Source organism: Aedes albopictus, unplaced genomic scaffold, assembly GCF_035046485.1.
Source record: "Aedes albopictus strain Foshan unplaced genomic scaffold, AalbF5 HiC_scaffold_641, whole genome shotgun sequence".
Classification (NCBI taxonomy): Eukaryota; Metazoa; Arthropoda; class Insecta; order Diptera; family Culicidae; genus Aedes; species Aedes albopictus.
This window is the reverse complement of record NW_026917467.1, coordinates 453-24715: the sequence shown is the minus strand read 5'-3', so window position 1 is coordinate 24715 and position 24263 is coordinate 453. Positions and strand designations below refer to the sequence as shown.

General features: G+C 37.4%; 1 protein-coding gene and 1 long non-coding RNA gene across 3 annotated transcripts; one reads left to right on the top strand and one right to left on the bottom strand.

Moving 5' to 3' along the window:
• Positions 1-387: 387 nt before the first annotated feature.
• On the bottom strand, positions 388-1208 carry LOC134284733 (uncharacterized). Its single transcript, XR_009995906.1, has 3 exons — positions 862-1208; positions 702-797; positions 388-646 (listed from the first exon to the last, which is right to left on the bottom strand). It is a non-coding gene; the product is annotated as an uncharacterized LOC134284733 (long non-coding RNA).
• Positions 1209-4050: 2842 nt separating this feature from the next.
• On the top strand, positions 4051-23860 carry LOC134284732 (receptor-mediated endocytosis protein 6 homolog). Of its 2 annotated transcripts, XM_062843917.1 has the most exons (4): positions 4053-4367; positions 4426-7302; positions 22860-23410; positions 23472-23860. In XM_062843917.1, the coding sequence occupies exons 1-4, from the start codon at positions 4209-4211 to the stop codon at positions 23746-23748; spliced, it is 3864 nt and encodes a 1287-aa protein (XP_062699901.1). In that variant the 5' UTR covers positions 4053-4208; the 3' UTR covers positions 23749-23860. The 2 variants fall into 2 exon arrangements, with proteins under 2 accessions (XP_062699903.1, XP_062699901.1); XM_062843919.1 differs by lacking the exon at positions 23472-23860 and having other exon boundaries at positions 4051-4367; positions 23273-23408.
• Positions 23861-24263: the final 403 nt, after the last annotated feature.

Here is a 24263-nt window from a genome sequence, read left to right as displayed (position 1 = left end):
AAACTACTCTAAAGTGAGTCGATTTCGACTCACTTTGGTACAAAGTGGAACAGCTCATTTTAGAGTACAGCGGCCGTTCGCTCGTTGCAAAATGTTTACTTTGCAACGAGCGAATGCCATTCGCTAATTGCAACGTCACTTTGACACTAAAGTGCATCGAAATGCACTGACAGCATAACTGACAGCACGAATTTGACACATGCTTGATTTTTAATTGCAAAAACTTGTCAAATTTTGCAATTAGCGGACTTGCAATTAAAAAGCTTTGCAACGAGCGGGTTTGCAACGAGCGAACGGACGCTGTAATTGCAAGTTACTCTCTTTTGAGTAATGTTGATTTTTTTTAAAAGTGAGTTAAAAGTTACTCACTTTATAACAGCACTGAAATGCAAAAATGAGTAGAAAGTTACACACTTTTGTAAAAATAAATCACGAATTTCCCAATTTTGCGTTCTTATGTTTTTTTCATTAAACAACAATAATAAAAGAATAACGAAGTATTTTTATTACTTTAAATAATGCTGTTCGATACATGATATTTATATATTTGTCAACTGTTCGTGCTCGGCTTCATCTTGCATGTTTGTGCATGTTGCACCGAGCGAACGTCAACTGTATTTGAATTCAATGTTGGCGGCCTGAAAAACTTGATTTAATCATTATTCAAGAATACTTTTATGTAAAATCTTTTATAAACTTACTTGGTTTTATAGCGCCGTATAAAATAATGTCGTCTTCTCTAACGCAATTCGCAAATGCTTGGGAGAACCCTGGAGAACCAAATGTTTCGACATTCTCTGAATCATTTGAAAAGATAATATTTCAATTCACATCCTTTAATAATTAGTTAAAAATACTTACCTCACATTTTGAATTTACTCTTTCCCGTTGAGTTTTCAGTGCCTAATTGTTGTATTTCTCTCCAAATATTCACTTTTTCCGTAGTCTCGTCCGTAGTAGTTCGGTAAGCAGCGACCTTGGTAGCGACTAAATTGCGACTAAGTTTTTGACGGTTATGTGAGTCGTTTTCAATATGCTAGATACTCAAAAGAATGAACGTTCAAACTGCGTTGAGTGAGTCAAAAGCTACTCAGTTCGAATAAATAATCCTACTCACCTTTTGACATTTCAGCAAAAGTTTCGAAGTGAGTCGAAAACGACTCACTTTTGAGTCGTTTTCAACGAGCGTGTATGGACTTATCCACCGATGAACCGAATTCATCGCGGTCCGAGAATTTTGACACTAGAGCGGGGTCTGTTCCAATCAGAATCGTCCAATTCTGATTGGAACAGACCCCGCTCTAGTGTCAAAATTCTCGGACCGCGATGAATTCGGTTCATCGGTGGATAAGTCCATAGACGAGTACACCGCCCGCTGTTAAGTTCACTCGGGCAGCGAATTTTGACACCACAGCGGAGTCGACTCTCAACAACTTCTACCCTGCTGAAAATTTGTTTAATTTATTGCATCTAGTTTTCGCGATATAGTACTATAACATCTTTTGAACAGACCCTTAGAGCTTTTACGCGATTTGGCTATAGGGTAAACGCACGGAAAAGTCGATATGAGTGAAAAGAACCTATATTTGAGTTGATTTCTGGTTCCGTGTAACTACCGATCAACGACGTAAACTTGAAATTTGTCATACCAAATAATATGGTTATAAGTGCACACGGTCAAATATTTGATAAGGAAAGAACTCAAGAAATAACATACGTTGGATACAAATGAAAATTCGATCGAGTAAAGCAATATGTTTGAGCTTTAGTTTCTTTTTGGACAAATTTTTGTCCCTGTCTACTGGGATATAATGTTTTCTCTTGACTTTCAGCAAAATTCGCCACATCAATGGTCTCCAGCTGAGAGAGAGAAGACAGCTGACTTCGATTGCGTGCTACTTAATGTCAAGAAGAACCGAACTGAAAATCGCACATTGATGGTGTAAGGTGGTGAAATTTCCAACGCTTCTTTTTGAAATTATTTTGTAATTAAAAATAAAAAATAAAAAATTGTAATTCTTTGTAAAAATAATGATGATCACTTTTCCTAAACCAGCGCAACGAATCCATTAGTTGTCCATTAGTAGTAGCAGCAAACGTAATATGAAAATCATTTTTGATCAATATTATATTTTCAAACCATTGTGCGACGCTCAAAGTTGTACAAAGAAGTAAGAAGAAGACATGTAAACATCGTGGCTGTCAGTGAGCTGTCTCCTCTCTCTCAGGTCTCCAGTTAGCCTAGTCGTTAAGGCTATGGATCGTCGGCGTCGGTGGTGTAGTGGTAAGCGTGGTTGCATCTCACGGTCGGGGTTCAATTCCCGTCGACGCCGATGGGATTTTCTGAGGCATAAAATCCGTGATCACACCTTCCCTCGGATAGGAAGTAAAGCCAAGCCGTAGGTCCCGGCCCATGTGTTGATGGGTTCGATATGTAGGGTCCTCACAAGGGGTTGGTCACTCGGCACATTGTGCCCGGCACATACGCCGGCACATCTCGGCACAATTCGGCACACTTCTGGCACACATGGGCACAACAACTTTGCGGTATATAATTAATCTGCCAAAATACTTACGATTGCAAAAAATCACATTATATTGATTTTGTACAAGTGTTGTGGGCGGAATTTTGTTGATAAACATCGATTGGATTAACAACTGTTGTCAAAAACAGACAGGATTTCAAATAACGCAAAAACATTCGAAGAAAACACTCCACTGGGCACATGCGGCACAGCTCTCGCTCGGCACGTTCGGCACACTTCGGCACACACTGAAAAATGGTCGGCAAAGTTTTGGCACACGCTCAAAAATAACGGCACAAATGAAGTGTGCTGAATGACCAACCCCTTGGGTCCTCAGGTGTGGTGGCTGTCTCCCTGGGGCGTCGGAATTTTAAGGCTTAGCTCCTAGACCCAGCCGACGTAAAACACAACTGGCGCCGAACGGTGCTAGTTGGCCAGAAAAAAGAAGAAGGAGAAGAAGGCTATGGATTACCAATCCAGAAACGGCGGGTTCGATTCTCGTTCCGGTCGGGACAGTTTTCTCGACTCCCTGGGCATAATGTATCATTGTACTTGTCACACAATGTAGTACACGCTATGTCCAAAGGCAAGCATTATAAAAAATGAATGAACCTCAAATGTTATTCCCTAGGATCGTAGGTTTAGACCTCTAGTTTTAGAATCTGTTCGGTTTAAAATATTTCATCTTGGGTTTTTTGATATTTTTGATTTTTTTCCTGTTTCCCATACAAATGTCGACAAAAGTAATTTTAAGGTCAATTTCATCCCATATAAAAATGTATAAAAAAAAACCTCAGAAGGATGATTTTAAATCGTACATATTCTGAATCTAGAGGTCCAAAAATACGGTTCTAGCGAAAAAAATTGAGGTACATATACTTTTCATAATACTTCCCTTTGGACATAGCGTAGTAATTCGTGCAATGGCAGGCAAAGGAAGCCCTTCAATTAATAAAAAAATGAAATGTTCAAAGAACTCCAAGTTGAAGAGAGGCAGGCCAAGTTCCAATGCGAACGTTGAGCCATAAAGAAGAAAAATAACATCAATGATCCACTCCACGGATTTATGCTGCACCGGCACCGCTCAAACGTCAAATTTCCGGTGAGAGTAAGCAGGCCAGCATAAATTCGTGCAGTGGACCATTAGCCAGTTTAATCTATATACTTATGCATTAGGTGGTGCTGCTCACACACCCAAAAAACAACACCTAACTAAACTCATTCAATTGAATGAATATTAAATAAGAATGTGAGAATTTATTTAACTAGTCGATGATTATTATTAAAAAATAATATTTAATTCCTGTTTTTTCTAATAAATGTTTGTATTTTTAATTCCAGAACACACTTTCTGTTCAATGATTTTCATGTTTCATTATTTTATTACAAAATACAGTTGCGTTATATTTTAATACATACAAAGGCCCACAGAAAAAAAATAATACCATTGGATAATTTTACTCTTGTTTACGGTAAAAATATTTACTGATATGTTTTCAGATTTTGCTTTGACTGACATTTGGCTGTCCAATTGGAATTTGCTAAATATTTGCTAGGTATTGTCTCAGTAAATGCAGTCTCTCTCAAGGGTTTTCTCTTTTATTAAAAACATGCATTAATTGCATATAGCAAATATTTTTAAAACGTTGAGTTCAGTATTGAGTATTGAATAAGTAAAATAAAATGGAAAACAAGATTGATCCCGCAAGTGAAGTCGATTTTATGTCAATTGTGAATATAGCAAAATCTTTACGAAGAGAGCAATTGTTTGTATCAAATGAACAGAGCAATTTTGCTAGTTCACATAAATTATATGAAAAATACTTGTGCCATACCCAACAGGTTTGTACAATCTTCATGTTTAAAATTGTTCTGTACATTATTTTTCAACTTCAAACAGGTGGCATGGATTTGCGCTCGCCAGCGTCAAGTAATGCACAACCTCATATTAGCAAAACCAGAATCCGGACTTTCTGCGTTATGTCAGCGTATAGATCTACTAGAAAATTGTTACTTCATCGACATTTATCACTGCAAATTTGTTGAATACCCACAAATTATAGCTTTAATAGAGATGCTAAACTTCCTATATGATAAACCTGCGATTATTGCTTACGCCTTATCTCTTGCAGATAAAAATGGAACCAGCAAAGCACGAATAGATTCTACCATCAATTTTGTTGTGAATGGTTTATACAGGAGTGGAATTTATCCCAAGGATGTAGAAATGATAATAAAAATGCTCCAAATTCAAATTAAAATCCAAATTGCCAAGAGTGATAACCCACGGAGACTACTGCGGAGCGGTTCATCCACATTCACGCGACTGTTCCAAAAATACTATGAATCCTCCTTTGCATCGAAAATATTTTTGAAAACTATTCTCTTTGATCCTGTTATGGCCGTACTTATGGACGATGAAATGAAATTCGAGATCGATGCCAATAAAATCATTTCAGTGCAAAACCAAACAGAGAACGCTGAAATGTTCGGTGAACCGACCTCTGCTGATTATATGGATAATCTTAAACAGTACAGGAGAACCGCAATTGATCGCTTACACATGCATGTATCTAATTTTATCAAGTCTTTCAGTGATAACTGGTGCTTATATCCAGCGACGCTGCGCTGGCTGTATCAATCCATGAATCACTTTCTTCAGCGTGTTGAACTTTCAAAAGAGAACATTCACATAATAATGACAGATTTAATATTCACAAACTTTATTTGCCCCGCTATTTTGAGCCCCAATATACATGGTATTATAGACGCTCCATTATCAGATAATGCACGTTTTAATTTGATTCAAATTGGACAAGTGATTCGGATGTTAGCTCTAATGGAAATTCAGCCGGTCGAAGATAAATTGCACGAACTTTATGCAAAATTTGACAAACATTGCTTAAGAAATTTAATAGATCAACTTGATTATGAAACATTTGAAAGCAATTATGAAAGCAATAGTGATGCATATAGCAACAATTTACCTAGCAGTACCATTGTAATAGCAACTTATGGTGAACTAATAACATTGGTAAATATGATCGCTGCTGTAAATGAGCAAGAACGTGAAATTTCAATGGATGAGATTCACAAACTAAAACAGATTCTTCATAAATTAATACATTTGCCAGAGATAAATCAAGAAACAGAAATAATTGCTAATGTATTGACTGCTTCACATAATATAAATAAAACGAAGCCTAAAACTAAAGCGCGCATTTTGAAAACTAGAAGTTTGTCAAGCTCTCCTTCTCATTTAACCAATGATATAAGTAAAGAAACAAGTACTTGTCAAAAACTAAAGATTGATGAAGCTTTTTTAATGATTCCGTTATCATGGAATGAAGAAAAATTGGTGTCTGAGGAAGAATTTCTCAATAAGGTGATAAGCAACAGTCCTCCAGCGCCATTCTGTGAAGCTGTTAATATAAAACAAGAAAACATTACAATGCAAGTTGAAAAAGACACAAGACAAAAAAAAATCTCACTTTCTCATGATGATGGCTCTACCGGTAATACATCCGATAACCTAGAAGCAGTCAGTGAAGCGCATAGCAATCATTCAGTAGCTAGTTCTCTTGAGCTAGAAGAGGCAGATCAGAACGATAACGACAATCTTTCTGACATGATATCTGCAAATGTATCTGGCAGAGGAACTCCTAGTATATCAGGACGAGATACTCCATCATCACAAATCACTGAAGGTGGTGGAGAAGTTCAGCATTTCACCACACCACAAATGACTAAAATCTTAAATAAAACGCGTTCAGATATTGAAGACAAGTTTTGCAAGTTTGAAATAAAAAAACTCACTGAAGGTGATGAAACCATATCCATAATTTCAGACACTTGGAGTACAGATGTTCTAGCTTCAGATTCAGAAGTAGTAGAAGCAAACGAGAGAAACTTGACAACAACTCTAATTCCAACAACTACTCTTATGCCAGGTGACCATAACTACATTCCGATTACAAATTCTTTTGGACAAATGCGGGTTACACATGTGGAATCAGAAACGCAATCAGAATCAGCATGGAGTACTGATGAAGCAATTGATATCGATGATAATAACGGAGCTACACGCTCCGAAGTTATTGATTCAGTGATGGTTTTGAAAAATGATTCATCCAATTTGTCACATCATTGCAAAAAACTCGTAGGCATTCATGGATGTAATATAAAACCCAATTATTTCTCGCAACTCTCTGATGAAAATGAGCAAACAAACAGTATACAATCACATTGTCAGAACTCAACAGACAGTAACAACTCTAGTGGTATATCTGAGAATTTGTCTAAGTATAGTAAAAGCGATGCAAATGAGAATAATATAAACTTGATTTCCTTAGAATCAACGCATTACATAAGAACCCATATTAGGAATGACAAAAATTGTAACCATTCAAAACGTATTGATTGTAATAATATGAAAAAATGTGATCGAACAAATCTAAATTTATCAAATCCATTTTCTGGTACAAATGGGCTCTTCTCCTCTGCCAATAATAACAACCTCAAGAACTCGTTAGAAATACAAAGTCCGCCAGAATATAATGAAGAAGAATTTGCTGTTGAACATCGTCGATTATCTTCAGAGCAACGTAACGCAAAATTTGATTCTCGCAGAAATGGAATGATCGACATTTTGGGTAACTTTTCAAATTCGCTGCCATTTCCTCAAATTAGAAATAAGGCCATTTCATACTCTTTACCAAACTCGTCGTGTGTCAACCCATTTGAAATACGAGCTCAAATTCTGGAAGAACCAATGAAGGTAAGTTTTATAATTATTTATTTGGTGAGCATTCTAAAAGTAGTCACTAGTCCAAATTTCATTCAATTTCATCAAAACTTACAAAACAGAAGCATCGTTTTTTTTTTATTGATTTTTTAATTTACTATGTTTAGTTTTCTCACTTCTAAGAAAATATTTTTTCTATCAAGAGTATTGCTCGTCGAGCAATCAATGCTTGCAGCAAGTTTCCCAAACAACATAATAATGATAAAATTTACTTGTATTAATAACTTTTAAATTTCAAAATATTTAGAATTGTTTTTTTTTTATAGTTTTGTTCTTGAAGCCCCTTCAAGACCTATTCAAGACCTACGGCATAAAACGGCATCGTATTGTAACAAAATTTATTAATAAACAAAACTTTATTCAAATAATAACATAACTTTCAACAGAAAAATATGTAATACAACTTCAACAATCACCCGATTTATGTCTTCAACACCATCCTTTCTCGTCCAGCACCAGGTTCCCAATCTCTCTCCTTCTCATCATCATCCAAATACATCTCAGCAACAGCAGATTTCTCGTGAGAGTATGTTGGCTCTGAAACACGTTGCCCAGCGTTCACGCCAGACAGGGGTTGATTAGGTTGAATTGTTACAGCTCCCCCTCCTAGACTACGAGGTTGAACTTCAGCCGAGCTCTAAGGTTTATTTTGGATCTCTCTATTCAACTCTGCACTTCTACTACGGTGATAAAAATATCCTTATTGCTGTTTTCGATTTGCTTCGTTTTGTTCTCGCTGCCTCTGCTGCCGAATAGACCACCTCACGGCGAAATTCTATCTCTTTCGCTCTTTCAGAGAGTTTGAAAACAACAGGACCAGTACCTGTAAAATTTGACAGGTGTTGGTCGTGTTGTTTTCTAATTTTCCGTAGGAGAGAAAGAGAACGATTTCTTGATGACGTCACCGTGCAATGGAGTATTGTATAAACTTGGGCAGAATAATACTCTATTGCACGGTGACGTCTTTCGCTCCTACGGGAAATTAGAAAACAACAGGACCAAATCCTGTCAAATTTGACAGGTACTGATCCTGTTGTTTTCAAACTCTCTGAAAGAGCGAAAGAGATAGAATATCGCCGTGATGTGGTCTAGTAGAAGAGCGATCGTGGCGAACAAGCATGAGGTAGGGAAAAGCGGGTAACACCGTCAGGGTGGTTAAGCCCGTCACCCTAATGATTTTACCTGAAAACAGTTATTTAGTAGCTTTTTGGCCACACGCCTTATTTTTTTTACCATATTTACTTTTTTGAGACACATGATACCAACATTGACCTGTCAAACGCAAAGAACATAAGCAAAACCATCTTTTTTCTTTCTTCTTTTTTATGGCTCGACGACCCCACTGGGACTTGGCCTGTCTCTCTTCAACTTAGTGTTCTTTGAGCACTTCCACAGTTATCAATTGAAGGGCTTTCTTTGCCTGCCATTGCATGAATTTGTATATTGTGAGGCAAGTACAATGATACACTATGCCCAGGGAGTCGAGAAAATTTATCCGACCGGAACGGGAATCGAACCCGCCGTCTTCGGATTGGCGATCCATGGCCTTAACTACTAGGCTAACAGGAGACCCAACAAAACCAACAGTGGATGTAATTTTTCGATGGTAGAATTCAGTCTCTGGATTTCAAAACAAGTACAGAAAATTATTTTACCCGATCATGTATTCTCATCTGTACTCTTCTTTAGTGCCAAGATAATTCGAAAGGTCCGTTTAAACAACTACGGTGCAATTCAGAAAAAGTGGGCTTTTCGGGTAAGCCCGTCACTTATCGGCGGGGATTCTTTCAGGAACTCTTATTGGGATTTCTTCGGGTATCCCTCCAATAATTCTTCAAGGAATCACCTGAGGGCTGTCAAAATAAAATCAAAATTATTTTTATCTAGTTCAGTTAATCGAGGCGCAATCATGTTTAACGCTTTACTGAGCCGAACGTTATATCAAGGTAAAAGTTACGTTATATCGAGGTATGACCGTGTACATGTCTGTTATATATGTTATATATTCAGCTATTTTTGTGAATGTCATTTGCCATTTGACCGAATAATAATTTTGGTCGGATGCCGTTTGGCCGAATTGTTATCGGATGAATTCAGAGGACGGTCAATCTTCGGGTAACCAAAAGTGAACTTAAAGCGATTTCTCAAATTTTCAGCGAAGATTTTGCCTTCTTTAGATTATTCTATTTTTTTTTTATTAAGAAAGAACTTTTTGACATTTTAGTTGCTAATATGATCATCAACATATTTTCATATAAGGTTATAAGTGATTCTTCCGAGTTTTACCGTAAAAGGATTGCAACTGCTAATATTTTCATCAAATTTTTCATTCTTCCATTTGGCCGAATGCCATTGGCTCAAACGCTTTCGCAGATTTTTCCTTCTTTAACCTTTCAAGACGCTTGTCTGTTTGATTCCAAAACTGCATCGCACTCGCATTGTAAAGGACCCATATCACCGATGCAGTAAGCGCACGGATGTTCAGTATGGCCATGCTGAGAATGATGGGTTCGATTTCCGTTCGGTCCAGGATCTTTTCGTAAAGGAAATTTCCTGAATTTGGACATATACAGGGTGATTGGTTCCGGACAAAATTTAAGGGCAGCTAGGTCTTCAAAAGTCATGAAAAAAAGCCCAAGGAACATAGGGTCGGAAATCACTGCTAAGTGAGTTATTCACATTTTATTTTTTTAAAATAAGTTCATTTTTGAAACCCAATATCTCAGGAATTAAAGGTCGTACATTAAGCATTATTGCTCGAAACGAAAGCTAATGAGCTCATCTTTCTTAGCTTCTCTGCCAAAGATTTTGTAAAAACTACTTAAAAGGTTCAAATTTCAAAAAGATTGCAAAAAGTGTCTAAAAAATCAGTCTTTTTTAGGGTATTTTTGAAAAATTTTAAATGAATTAATAACTTCTGTTAAAAAAGTTCTTCTACAAAACATGCACAAACTTGTTCTCTAAAAATGTTTCTTTGACAGCAAAACTCTATCTTTTGTAGATTAGCCAAAAAATGATTTTAAAAATAACACTCCAAATTGCATAAACCTCATGCCAAAACAATGGTCATCACCCTATCAGTTCGCGCGTTCGTGTGTTGTTGCTCCACAAGCATGAGGACGACGGCAGCTGCTGGTGCTGTTCTTGCGAACAGAAACTCGTTTGTCGCTCTTTGTCGCGTCGCATCTTCGCCTGCGCCAGCTGCGGAAGCATTCGAGGCGGAGTTTGGTATTACTAAATCGTGTGAGCATACTAAGTGCGACGTGCACTAAACTTATTTTTCGACGGAGCGAAAGCACCGATGAAAGTTTATTTACAAGAGCATACATTTAAATCCCTCGCACTCGTAGCTCTGCTGCGGTGCTGTTCAGATGGGGGGTCTATGCGTGCGGCAATTTTGAAGATTTTTTTTATTTGACGATGTAAGTGCATCATTCTTCTATCTGTCATAACACCCCCACTGGGACAGAGCCTGTTTCTCAGCTTCACGCAAAAACGGCTACGCTCAAAAATGTGTTTGACCTGCACGGTCAGAAAATTCACACAAAACTGAGCTAAAGTGGGACAACTCAAAATTGAGTAGATTTTTTATCCAGCGATAGCGCTGGCACAAGTGCGAAAATCTTATCAGTTTAAGCCGTATAATATTCTTGCTGATGTGAAGAATATTATACGGCCTAAATTGTTTGGATTTTTGCACTTTGGCCAGCGCTATCGCTGGAAATGCAATTTACTCATTTTTTGAGCTGTTCTAGTTTAGCTCAGTTTTGTGTGAATCTTACTCATTTTAGAGTAACATTTTCTTAGCGTGTGCACATTTTTAGTAAACATCCATGCCGCACATGACTGTGTTGGAAACACACATTTTTTTAAAATTGCTCGTACGCTCACATGAGCATGTATTTTGCAATAATTTCGACATGGCAGCTCACTGGGTTTATAAACAACCTTGAAATACCGAAAAATATTGATATTTTGCAAAAATGTGAGCGTACGAGCAATTTTAAAAACCCGATTTAATCCACCTATGGTGCACAGAACCCTTCTTACACTTATTAAAATTATTGTTGTATTATTTGTATTTAACATATTTGTTTTGTGGAATTGACCAAAACTTCTAGAAAATATTGTGGATTTGGCATCTAGTGGATTGGTTTCCAAAATAGCATCATGGACCATGGACTAAACTACCAGAAATGCCAGACACTTCCTAGAGTCTTAAATGGAATATTTAAAAAATAGCTTTCATATTCTGGAATTTTGTATCTTTTATTAACTGCTAAAAGATCTTGAATCGATTAACAAATGGGTAAGAAAATCAGCGAGATATACTTTGTCTAATATCTCTTAATCAGTCAATTAAATTAGCTCCGAAGTACTTGGTATTCATGGTTATGGTGTAAAAACGACAAAAATGATATATCTACTAAGTTAATCAGTTTTGGCATTAGCTAGTTATTTTGGCTGTCTGGTTCTTCAAAGTTTTCATTTAACATATTGTTAGTTTCCATAAAATTCCTGTGTATTAGTAATTTGTTATTTATAATTTTGTTGAAAACAATAACCTGCTAGTATACACTTTATATGAGGTTAGCATCATTTATTCAAAAATAATATCCCATAGACTGGTCAGAAACAAATGCACGATAACAAGTGAATATAATAAAAAAAAGAATTTATTGAAATACTCTTCGTAAGATATCTCAGTAATCAAATGTCGAATCGAAATAAAATTTCAGGGCCTTATACAAGCATATTGTAGCTTTCATTTGGTGCTTAGAGAACCCAAATCGGTTGACAGGCGGCTGAGATATTTATTATGGTACCCTTACCCTTGGTCAAACATCTCTCAAAAAGTTAACCTGTATTACTCCCAAGTACTCTTTGAAAGATATCTCTGTAACCAAATGTCCAATCGAAATAAAATTTCTGGGCGATCTACTAGGATGCTGTAGCTTTCATTTGGTGCCAAGAGAACCCAAATCGATTGACAAACGGTCGAAATATTTATTCTGATACACTTGGTCAAAAATCTTAAAAAGTTTAGAAGAATGACTCATAAGTACTCTTCGAGAGATATCTCGGTAACCAAACGTCCAATCGAAAAAAAATTCAATAGCGTTCTACTAGGATGTAGTAGCTTTCATTTGCTTCCAAGAGAACTCAAATCGGTTGACAGACGGCTGAGAAACGTGCGTGACTTTTTTTTGTAACGCACATACACACACACACACATACACACATACACACATACACACATACACACACACACATACAGACATTTGTTCAGTTCGTCGAGCTGAGTTCATTGGTATATGAGACTCGGCCCTCCGGGCCTCGGATCGAAAGTCGGTTTTTCGAGCGATATTTATACCCTTCTTATGGGTGTAAGAAGGGTAAAAATTTATTGAAATACTCTTCGTAAGTTATCTCCGTAATCAAATGTCGAATCGAAATAAAATTTTAGGGCCTTATACAAGCATATTGTAGCTTTCATTTGGTGCTTAGAGAACCCAAATCGGTTGACAGGCGGCTGAGATATTTATTATGGTACCCTTACCCTTGGTCAAACATCTCTCAAAAAGTTAACCTGTATTACTCCCAAGTACTCTTTGAAAGATATCTCGGTAACCAAATGTCCAATCCTAATGAAATTGTATAGGGTTCTACTAGAATGTTGTAGCTTTTATTTGGTGCCAGGATAACCGAAATCGGTTGACAAACGGCTAAGATATTCATTATGATACTTTTGGTCAAAAATCTCAAAAGGTTTAGTTGTATAAATCTGAAGTACTCTTCGAAAGATATCTCTGTAACCAAATGTCCAATCGAAATAAAATTTCTGGGCGATCTACTAGGATGCTGTAGCTTTCATTTGGTGCCAAGAGAACCCAAATCGATTGACAAACGGTCGAAATATTTATTATGATACACTTGGTCAAAAATCTTAAAAAGTTTAGAAGAATGACTCATAAGTACTCTTCGAGAGATATCTCGGTAACCAAACGTCCAATCGAAAAAAAATTCAATAGCGTTCTACTAGGATGTAGTAGCTTTCATTTGCTTCCAAGGGGACCCCAAATCGGTTGACAGACGGCTGAGAAACGTGCGTGACTTTTTTTTGTAACGCACATACACACACACACACATACACACATACACACACACACACACACATACAGACATTTGTTCAGTTCGTCGAGCTGAGTTCATTGGTATATGAGACTCGGCCCTCCGGGCCTCGGATCGAAAGTCGGTTTTTCGAGCGATATTTATACCCTTCTTATGGGTGTAAGAAGGGTAAAAATGCGCTACTCAAAAAAGAGCGTTTTTATTTTAGAGAGTTAAAGAGAACGTTGGGGATTTTTAGGAGATATTGGGGAGGATAAAGGAAACTTAGAAATGATTGGGGTCGTCGAGGAAAATGATGCCTTTGAGAAATCTAAGCAGCAAGTTGGACTTTTTGGGGAGAAATTGGGATTTTTAGGGAACGTTGGGGATTTTTAAGGAACGTTGGGTGTTTTAAGGAGATATTGGGGAGGATAATGGAAACTCAGGAATCATTAGGTTATTTAAGGAAAATGATGCCTTTGAGAAATCTAAGCAGCAAGTTGGACATTTTAGAAGAAGTTGGGGATTTTTGAGGATCGTTGGGGATTTTTTAGGAACATTGATGTATTTGAGAAATCTAAGCAGCAAGTTGGACATTTTAGAAGAAGTTGGGGATTTTTAAGGAACTTTGGGGATGTTTAGGAGACATAGGGGAGGATAAAGGAAACTTAGAAATGATTAGGGTCTTCAAGGAAAATGATGTCTTTGAGAAATCTAAGCAGCAAGTTGGGCTTTTTGGGAGAAGTTGGGATTTTTAAGGAACGTTGGGGATTTTTAGGAGATATTGGGGAGGATAAAGGAAGCTTAGGAATCATTAGGTTCTTCGAGGAAAATGATGTCTTTGAGAAATCTAAGCAGCAAGTTGGACATTTTAGAAGAAGTTGGGGATTTTAAAGGAACGTTGGGGATTTTTAGGAGACATTGGGGAGGATAATGGAAACTCAGGAATCATTAGGGTCTTCGAAGAAAATGATGCCTTTGAGAAATCTAAGCAGCAAGTTGGACTTTTTGGGAGAAGTTGGGATTTTTAAGGAACGTTGGGGATTTTTAGGAGATATTGGGGAGGATAAAGGAAGCTTAGGAATCATTAGGTTCTTCGAGGAAAATGATGTCTTTGAGAAATCTAAGCAGCAAGTTGGACATTTTAGAAGAAGTTGGGGATTTTAAAGGAACGTTGGGGATTTTTAGGAGACATTGGGGAGGATAATGGAAACTCAGGAATCATTAGGGTCTTCGAGGAAAATGATGTCTTTGAGAAATCTAAGCAGCAAGTTGGACATTTTAGGAGAAGTTGGGGATTTTTAGGGAACGTTGGGGATTTTTAGGAGATATTGGGGAGGATAAAGGAAACTTAGAAATGATTGGGGTCTTCGAGAAAAATGATGTCTTTGAAAAACCTAAGCAGCAAGTTGGACATTTTAGAAGAAGTTGGGGATTTTTAGGGAGCTTTGGGGATTTTTAGGAGACATTGGGGGAGGATAAAGGAAACTTAGAAATGATTAGGGTCTTCGAGGAAAATGATGTCTTTGAGAAATCTAAGCAGCAAGATGGACATTTTAGGAAAAATTGGGGATTTTTAGGGAACGTAAGGGATTTTTAAGGAATGTTGGGTGTTTTAAGGAGATATTGGGGAGGATAATGGAAACTCAGGAATCATTAGGGTCTTCGAGGAAAATGATGTCTTTGAAAAACCTAAGCAGCAAGTTGGACATTTTAGAAGAAGTTGGGGATTTTTAGGGAACTTTGGGGATTTTTAGGAGACATTGGGGAGGATAAAGGAAACTTAGAAATGATTAGGGTCTTCGAGGAAAATGATGTCTTTGAGAAATCTAAGCAGCAAGTTGGACATTTTAGGAGAAGTTGGGGATTTTTAGGGAACGTTGGGGATTTTAAGGAGATATTGGGGAGGATAATGGAAACTCAGGAATCATAAGGGTCTTCGAGGAAAATGATGTCTTTGAGAAATCTTAGCAGCAAGTTGGACATTTTAGAAGAAGTTGGGGATTTTAAAGGAACGTTGGGGATTTTTAGGAGGCATTGGGGAGGATAATGGAAACTTTGGAATCATTAGGGTCTTCGAGGAAAATGATGCCTTTGAGAAATCTAAGCAGCAAGTTGGACATTTTAGGAGAAATTGGGGATTTTTAAGGAACTTTGGGGATGTTTAGGAGACATTGGGGAGGATAAAGGAAACTTAGAAATGATTAGGGTCTTCGAGAAAAATGATGCCTTTGAGAAATCTAAGCAGCAAGTTGGACATTTTAGAAGTTGGGGATTTTTAAGGAACGTTGGGGATTTTTAGGAGACATTGGGGAGGATAATGGAAACTCAGGAATCATAAGGATCTTCGAAGAAAACGATGCCTTTGAGAAATCTAAGCAGCAAGTTGCACTTTTTGGGAGAAGTTGGGATTTTTAAGGAACGTTGGGGATTTTAAGGAGATATTGGGGTGGATAATGGAAGCTCAGGAATCATTGGGGTCTTCGAGGAAAATGATGCCTTTGAGAAATCTAAGCAACAAGTTGGACATTTTAGGAGAAGTTGGGGATTTTTAAAGAACGTTGGGGATTTTTAAGGAACGTTGGGGATTTATAGAAGACATTGGGGAGGATAAAGGAAACTTAGAAATGATTGGGGTCTTAGAGGAAAATGATGACTTTGAGAAACCTAGGCAGCAAGTTGGACATTTTAGAAGAAGTTGGGGATTTTTAACGATCGTTAGGGATTTTTAAGGAACGATGGGAATTTTTAAGGAACGTTGGGTGTTTTTTAAGGAACGTTGGGTGTTTTTTAAGGAACGTTGGGGATTTTTAAGGAACGTTGGGTGTTTTAAGGAGATATTTGGGAGGATAATGGAAACTCAGGAATCATTAGGTTCTTTGAGGAAAATGCTGCCTTTGAGAAATTTAAGCAGCAAGTTGGACATTTTAGGAGAAGTTGGGGATTTTTAGGGAACTTTGGGGATTTTTAGGAGATATTAGGGAGGATAATGGAAGCTCAGGAATCATTAGGGTCTTCGAGGAAAATGATGTCTTTGAGAAACCTAAGCAGTAAGTTGGACATTTTAGAAGAAGTTGGGGATTTTTAAGGAACGTTGGGAATTTTTAAGGAACGTTGGGTGTTTTTTATGGAGTCCCGTAACGTGGGTAGATCACCTTATAATGGTGCGTTACGGCGTAAGATCTACCATAACAAATTTTGATCTTGTATTTTCTTAGCTTTGTTAATTTAAATGCAGAAAAAATCCAAGATCACAATTTGCTCTACTTTTTTTTTCTTTTACATGTTATGTTTTTCATTGTCAATAAACCATCTCTTTCAGGAGGATTCAGGTAATTTGTAATTACGTTACTGTTGTGAGCCTATCACCATTTAAAAATCTATAATTTTACTTTTTATTTCAGATTTGGAATCGAACACCCAACAAGGAATTAGGAAAGGAACCAGGCATCAACCAAAAATATTGCGTGCACCTGAACGTTGACCAAACGTTTCCTTTGAATTTTACCCTTTCACTAACATCCAAATTCCCGTGACGCCTAGGCCTGAAAGAATGTAGAGGTCTCTATGTACTTTCATAGGTGTCTTCCTTCCCCATCCCTCAGCTGTCGCAAGGACGTGGCCAGGACAGCACTCGACCGTTGGAGGATTGCGTCAATCTTGTCTAAGAGTCGGAGATTAGTCCCAAATCTTTGTGCTTTGATAACGGACAGGAAAGATGCAACCCTCATAACAGCGATCCAGGGCTGTACCACCTACGAATTTGTGCGACTTGCTAAATGCTAATGCTAATGCTAATGCTAATGCTAACGTTGGGTGTTTTTTATGGAACGTTGGGGATTTTTAAGGAGATATTGGGGAAGATAATGGAAACTCAGGAATCATTAGGTTCTTTGAGGAAAATGATGCCTTTGAGAAATCGAAGCAGCAAGTTGGACATTTTAGGAGAAGTTGGAGATTTTTAAAGAACGTTGGGGATTTTTGAGGAACGTTGGGGATTTTTAGGAGACATTGGGGAGGATAAAGGAAACTTAGAAATGATTGGGGTCTTCGAGGAAAATGATGACTTTGAGAAACCTAAGCAGCAAGTTGGACATTGTAGAAGAAGTTGGGGATTTTTAAGGAACGATGGGAATTTTTAAGGAACGTTGGGTGTTTTTTAAGGAACTTTGGGGATTTTTAAGGAACGTTGGGTGTTTTAAGGGGAAATTGGGGAGGATAATGGAAACTCAGGAATCATTAGGTTCTTTGATGAAAATGATGCATTTGAGAAATCTAAGCAGCAAGTTGGACATTTTAAAAGAAGTTGGGGATTTTTAGGGAACGATGGGGATTTTTAAGGAACGTTGGGGATTTTTAGGAGATATTGGGGAGGATAAAGGAAACTTAGAAATGATTAGGGTCTTCAAGAAAAATGATGCCTTCGAGAAATCTAAGCAGCAAGTTGGACATTGTAGGAAAAGTTGGGGATTTTTAAGAAACGTTGGGTGTTTTTTAAGGAACGTTGGGGATTTTTAGGGAACGTTGGGTGTTTTAAGGAGATATTGGGGAGGATAATGGAAGCTTAGGAATCATTAGGGTCTTCGAGGAAAATGATGTCTTCGAGAAATCTGAGCAGCAAGTTGGACATTTTAAAAGAAGTTGGGGATTTTTAGGGAACGTTGGGGATTTTTAAGGAACGTTGGGGATTTTTAGGAGATATTGGGGAGGATAGAGGAAACTTAGAAATGATTAGGGTCTTCAAGAAAAATGATGCCTTCGAGAAATCTGAGCAGCAAGTTGGACATTTTAGAAAAAGTTGGGGATTTTTAGGAGACATTGGGGAGAATTAGGAAAACTTGGAAATCATTGGGGTCTTTGAGGAAAATGATGTCTTTGACAAACCTTAACAGCAAGTTGGACATTTTGGAAGAAGTTGGGGATTTTTAAGAAACTTTGGGGATTTTTAGGAGATATTGGGGAGGATAATGGAAACTCAGGAATCATTAGGTTCCCCGAGGAAAATGATGTCTTTGAGAAATCCAAGCAGCAAGTTGGACATTTTAGAAGAAGTTGGGGGTTTTTAAGGATCGTTGGGGATTTTTAAGGAACGTTGGGTATTTTTAGGAGATATTGGGGAGGATAAAGGAAACTTAGAAATGATTAGGGTCTTCGAGGAAAATGATGTCTTTGAGAAATCTAAGCAGCAAGTTGGACATTTTAGAAGAAGTTGGGGATTTTTAAGGAACTTTGGGAATTTTTAGGAGACATTAAGGAGGATAAAGGAAACTTAGAAATGATTAGGGTCTTCGAAAAAAATGATGTCTTTGAGAAATTGGATCACCAACGTTCCTTAAAAATCCCCAACGATCCTTAAAAATCACCAACTTTTTCTAAAATGTCCAACTTGCTGCTTAGATTTCTCAAAGGCATCATTTTTCTCGAAGACCCTAATCATTTCTAAGTTTCCTTTATCCTCCCCAATGTCTCCTAGTAGGGTCTGATTCCTGAGTTTCCATTATCCTCCCCAATATCTCCTAAAAATCCCCAACGTTCCTTAAAAAACACCCAACGTTCCTTAAAAATTCCAAACGTTCCTTAAAAATCCCCAACGATCCTCAAAAATCCCCAACTTCTTCTAAAATGTCCAACTTGCTGTTTAGATTTCTCAAAGGCATCATTTTCCTCGAAGAACCTAATGATTCCCAAGTTTCCTTTATCCTCCCCAATATCTCCTAAAAATCCCCAACGTTCCTTAAAAATCCCAACTTCTCCCAAAAGTTCAACTTACTGCTTAGATTTCTCAAAGGCATCATTTTCTTCGAAGACCCTACTGATTCCTGAGTTTCCATTATCCTCCCCAATATCTCCTTAAAACACCCAACGTTCCTTGAAAATCCCCAACGTTCCTTAAAAAACACCCAACGTTCCTTAAAAATTCCCATCGTTCCTTAAAAATCCCCAACGATCCTTAAAAGTCCTCAACTTCTTCTAAAATGTCCAACTTGCTGCTTAGGTTTCTCAAAGTCATCATTTTCCTCGAAGACCCCAATCATTTCTAAGTTTCCTTTATCCTCCCCAATGTCTCCTAAAAATCTCCAACGTTCCTTAAAAATTCCCAACGTTCTTTAAAAATCCCCAACTTCTCCTAAAATGTCCAACTTGCTGCTTAGATTTCTCAAAGACATCATTTTCCTCGAAGACCCTAATCATTTCTAAGTTTCCTTTATCCTCCCCAATGTCTCCTAAAAATCCCCAACGTTCTTTAAAATTCCCCAACTTCTTCTAAAATGTCCAACTTGCTGCTTAGATTTCTCAAAGACATCAACGTTCCTAAAAAATCCCCAACGATCCTCAAAAATCTCCAACTTCTTCTAAAATGTCCAACTTGCTGCTTAGATTTCTCAAAGGCATCATTTTTCTCGAAGACCCTAATGATTCCTAAGTTTCCATTATCCTCCCCAATATCTCCTTAAAACACCCAACGTTCCTTAAAATCCCCAACGTTTCTTAAAAAACACCCAACGTTCCTTAAAAATTCCCATCGTTCCTTAAAAATCCCCAACGATCTTTAAAAATCCCCAACTTCTTCTAAAATGTCCAACTTGCTGCTTAGATTTCTCAAAGACATCATTTTCCTCGAAGACCCTAATTATTTCTAAGTTTCCTTTATCCTCCCCAATATTTCCTAAAAATCCCCAACGTTCCTTAAAAATCGCAACTTCTCCCAAAAAGTCCAACTTGCTGCTTAGATTTCTCAAAGGCATCATTTTCTTCGAAGACCCTAATGATTCCTGAGTTTCCATTATCCTCCCCAATGTCTCCTAAAAATCCCCAACGTTCCTTTAAAATCCCCAACTTCTTCTAAAATGTCCAACTTGCTGCTTAGATTTCTCAAAGACATCATTTTCCTCGAAGACCCTAATCATTTCTTAGTTTCCTTTATGCTCCCCAATGTCTCCTAAAAATCCCCAAAGTTCCCTAAAAATCCCCAACTTCTCCTAAAATGTCCAACTTGCTGCTTAGATTTCTCAAAGACATCATTTTCCTCGAAGACCCCAATCATTTCTAAGTTTCCTTTATCCTCCCCAATGTCTCCTAAAAATCCCCAAAGTTCCCTAAAAATCCCCAACTTCTCCTAAAATGTCCAACTTGCTGCTTAGATTTCTCAAAGACATCATTTTCCTTGAAGACCCTAATCATGTCTAAGTTTCCTTTATCCTCCCCAATATCTCCTAAAAATCCCCAACGATCCTTAAAATCCCCAACTTCTCCTAAAATGTCCAACTTGCTGCTTAGATTTCTCAAAGGCATCATTTTCCTCGAAGAAATTAATGATTCCTAAGCTTCCTTTATCCTCCCCAATATCTCCTAAAAATCCCCAACGTTCCTTAAAAACCCAACTTCTCCCAAAAAGTCCAACTTGCTGCTTAGATTTCTCAAAGGCATCATTTTCTTCGAAGACCCTAATCATTTCTAAGTTTCCTTTATCCTCCTCAATATCTCCTAAAAATCCCCAACGATCCTCAAAAATCTCCAACTTCTTCTAAAATGTCCAACTTGCTGCTTAGATTTCTCAAAGGCATCATTTTCCTCAAATAACCTAATGATTCCTGAGTTTCCATTATCCTCCCCAATATCTCCTTAAAACACCCAACGTTCCTTAAAAATCCCCAACGTTCCTTAAAAATCCCAATTTCTCCCAAAAAGTCCAAATTGCTGCTTAGATTTCTCAAAGGCATCATTTTCCTCGACGACCCCAATCATTTCTAAGTTTCCTTTATCCTCCCCAATATCTCCTAAAAATCCCCAACGTTCTCTTTAAGCTGAGAAACAGGCTCTGTCCCAGTGGGGGTGTTATGACAGAAAAAAGAATGATGCACTTATATCGTCAAACAAAAAAAAATCTTCAAAATTGCCGCACGCATAGACCCCCCATCTGAACAGCACCGCAGCAGAGCTACGAGTGCGAGGGATTTAAATGTATGCTCTTGTAAATAAACTTTCATCGGTGCTTTCGCTCCGTCGAAAAATAAGTTTAGTGCACGTCGCACTTAGTATGCTCACACGATTTAGTAATACCAAACTCCGCCTCGAATGCTTCCGCAGCTGGCGCAGGCGAAGATGCGACGCGACAAAGAGCGACAAACGAGTTTCTGTTCGCAAGAACAGCACCAGCAGCTGCCGTCGTCCTCATGCTTGTGGAGCAACAACACACGAACGCGCGAACTGATAGGGTGAAGACCATTGTTTTGGCATGAGGTTTATGCAATTTGGAGTGTTATTTTTAAAATCATTTTTTGGCTAATCTACAAAAGATAGAGTTTTGCTGTCAAAGAAACATTTTTAGAGAACAAGTTTGTGCATGTTTTGTAGAAGAACTTTTTTAACAGAAGTTATTAATTCATTTAAAATTTTTCAAAAATACCCTAAAAAAGACTGATTTTTTAGACACTTTTTGCAATCTTTTTGAAATTTGAACCTTTTAAGTAGTTTTTACAAAATCTTTGGCAGAGAAGCTAAGAAAGATGAGCTCATTAGCTTTCGTTTCGAGCAATAATGCTTAATGTACGACCTTTAATTCCTGAGATATTGGGTTTCAAAAATGAACTTATTTTAAAAAATTAAAATGTGAATAACTCACTTAGCAGTGATTTCCGACCCTATGTTCCTTGGGCATTTTTTCATGACTTTCGAAGACCTAGTGTCTAATCAATTCTTCTTAAGTGTCGGATCCATTTTCGGTCTTCGTAAAAGTTATAATACACATCCAGGTTATGCTTCTACTTCATTGATTACATGGTTAAAACAATGTTAGCTCCTTATGCAAAAAGTATGTTTCTTGATCCCTCCCAAATTTCAATCGCATAGTGGATATTAGAGACGCAACAAATCGTGTTCAAAACTTTGCGCAGTTATTTTGGACGCAAAAGTGTTTTGGAAAATCTTGTTTCGAGATCAAAAATTGGCTAATGTTGATCCAATCCGATACATACATTTTTGTACAATATCAAGTTCATTCAAGGACACAGCGTCGGACCTAACTGGCGTACTAAACAGCGCAATTTAGTTCTGATGCACAGATTTTGGAGAAAAGTTGGTTTTAACTGGATTGCCTATTCAGTTTCTGACTGCCAACGCTCGCCTTATCTCCTTCCACCCGTTACACCCGTCTTGCCCACTGCACTCCAAACCTTCGCAACACTCGAAAATTACGAATGCCAGCATTGGGATTGTGGCACCTAAATCTCAAACGTTAGTAAACAGTTTTGCTTCCTTATTTTTTTTTAATTTTAAGATACCTACTTGAAATTGTTCGAAATGTGGTACAGTGACATCTTTTTGGATAAATATGGACTAATTGAGGAAAAAAATGAAAAGCTGGACAAGCCTACTGTTGATGATCTCATGAAACATCTATTATTAAATATTTTTTCTAGATCCGGAGTACAAAAAATAGTTCTTCACGAATTACTTCGAAAATACACAATGCAGAATCGCTAAGTGGGGTGAATATGATATCTTCATATGTTACTGACGAATATCATCAAAAAGCAAACAATGAAGAAAAATCTCCGTGTTCTGATGGTCTTGTTTCAAAATTATCTGGAAAAATCACAGGCACTATTCCAAAAAGCATAAGTTTCGATTCTTCAGCAGACAAAGCAAATCGCAATGACTCAACTATCACAAAAATATCAGAGGCATCGCAATTCACTGAAAGTTTGAAAACCAATGCAAGTTTTTTCACAAAATTAAAATTTGGATTCAAAAATCGGCGAAGCACCAATATCAAAGCGCGATTCAGCATAAACGGCCAAAGTGATAATTTAGATGTTTTGCTCAAAAATAGAATTGCAGATTCAGAGGAGACTACTGAAGACATTCTAGCCAAATATCGCCGAAAAACTTCCATTCCAACGGATATAAACTCATCGTTAAGCAATTGCTTTGCCGTTACTCGGGTAAAAGCAGAGGAGGATGCGAACAAGTATGTATGATACAATGCGTTTATGTCTCACACAGTTTCAACAAAGCGTTGTTTTTTACAGAAAATTAAGTGAAAAATCATCACACGAGTATCCCATTGATTCTACCGGAATCAAGAAAAAACTACGATCAGTACTATCTTATACGGACATATGTTCACAGGATTTTAAGAAATATCGTGTAAGTATGAAATTATTACACAGCGTAACAAAAATTAACTGTTTGTCTGTCTCAAGAGCAAACTTATGTGTCTCCGAAGGATTTTGGGCCGCTGAATCCGAATCCGGGCTCAGATTTGCTCTAACACGTCACAATTTTGAGCTATACCTCAATTTATAGGGCAAAATATGCGATTTTGGGCTTTTTTGACTGCAAACCATTAAGCAAGGAAATATTTTTTTTAAGCAATCAAAAGGTTAATTGGTCTATTAACATCTAAACAAACGACTCATGCAAAATATTTCGTTTTACCAAATCGAATTTGATAGTTTTAAGCGATTTATGTTAGGTACGATATTTCCCATACAAGTCACCCTCCAAAAGTTGCATGCAAGTTTTCATACTAACATAAAATGCTTAAATCTATCAAATTTGATTAGGTAAAACGAAATATTTTGCATGAGTCGTTAATTTAGATGTTAATTGACCAATTAACCTTTTGATTGCTTAAAAAAAATAATGCCAAACTTAATGGCTTGCAGTCAAAAAAGCCCAAAATCGCATATTTTGCCCTATAAATTGAGGTGTAGCTCAAAATTGTGACGTGTTAGAGCAAATCTGAGCCCGGATTCGGATTCAGCGGCCCAAAATCCTTCGGAGACACATAAGTTTGCTCTTGAGACAAAAAAATGTTG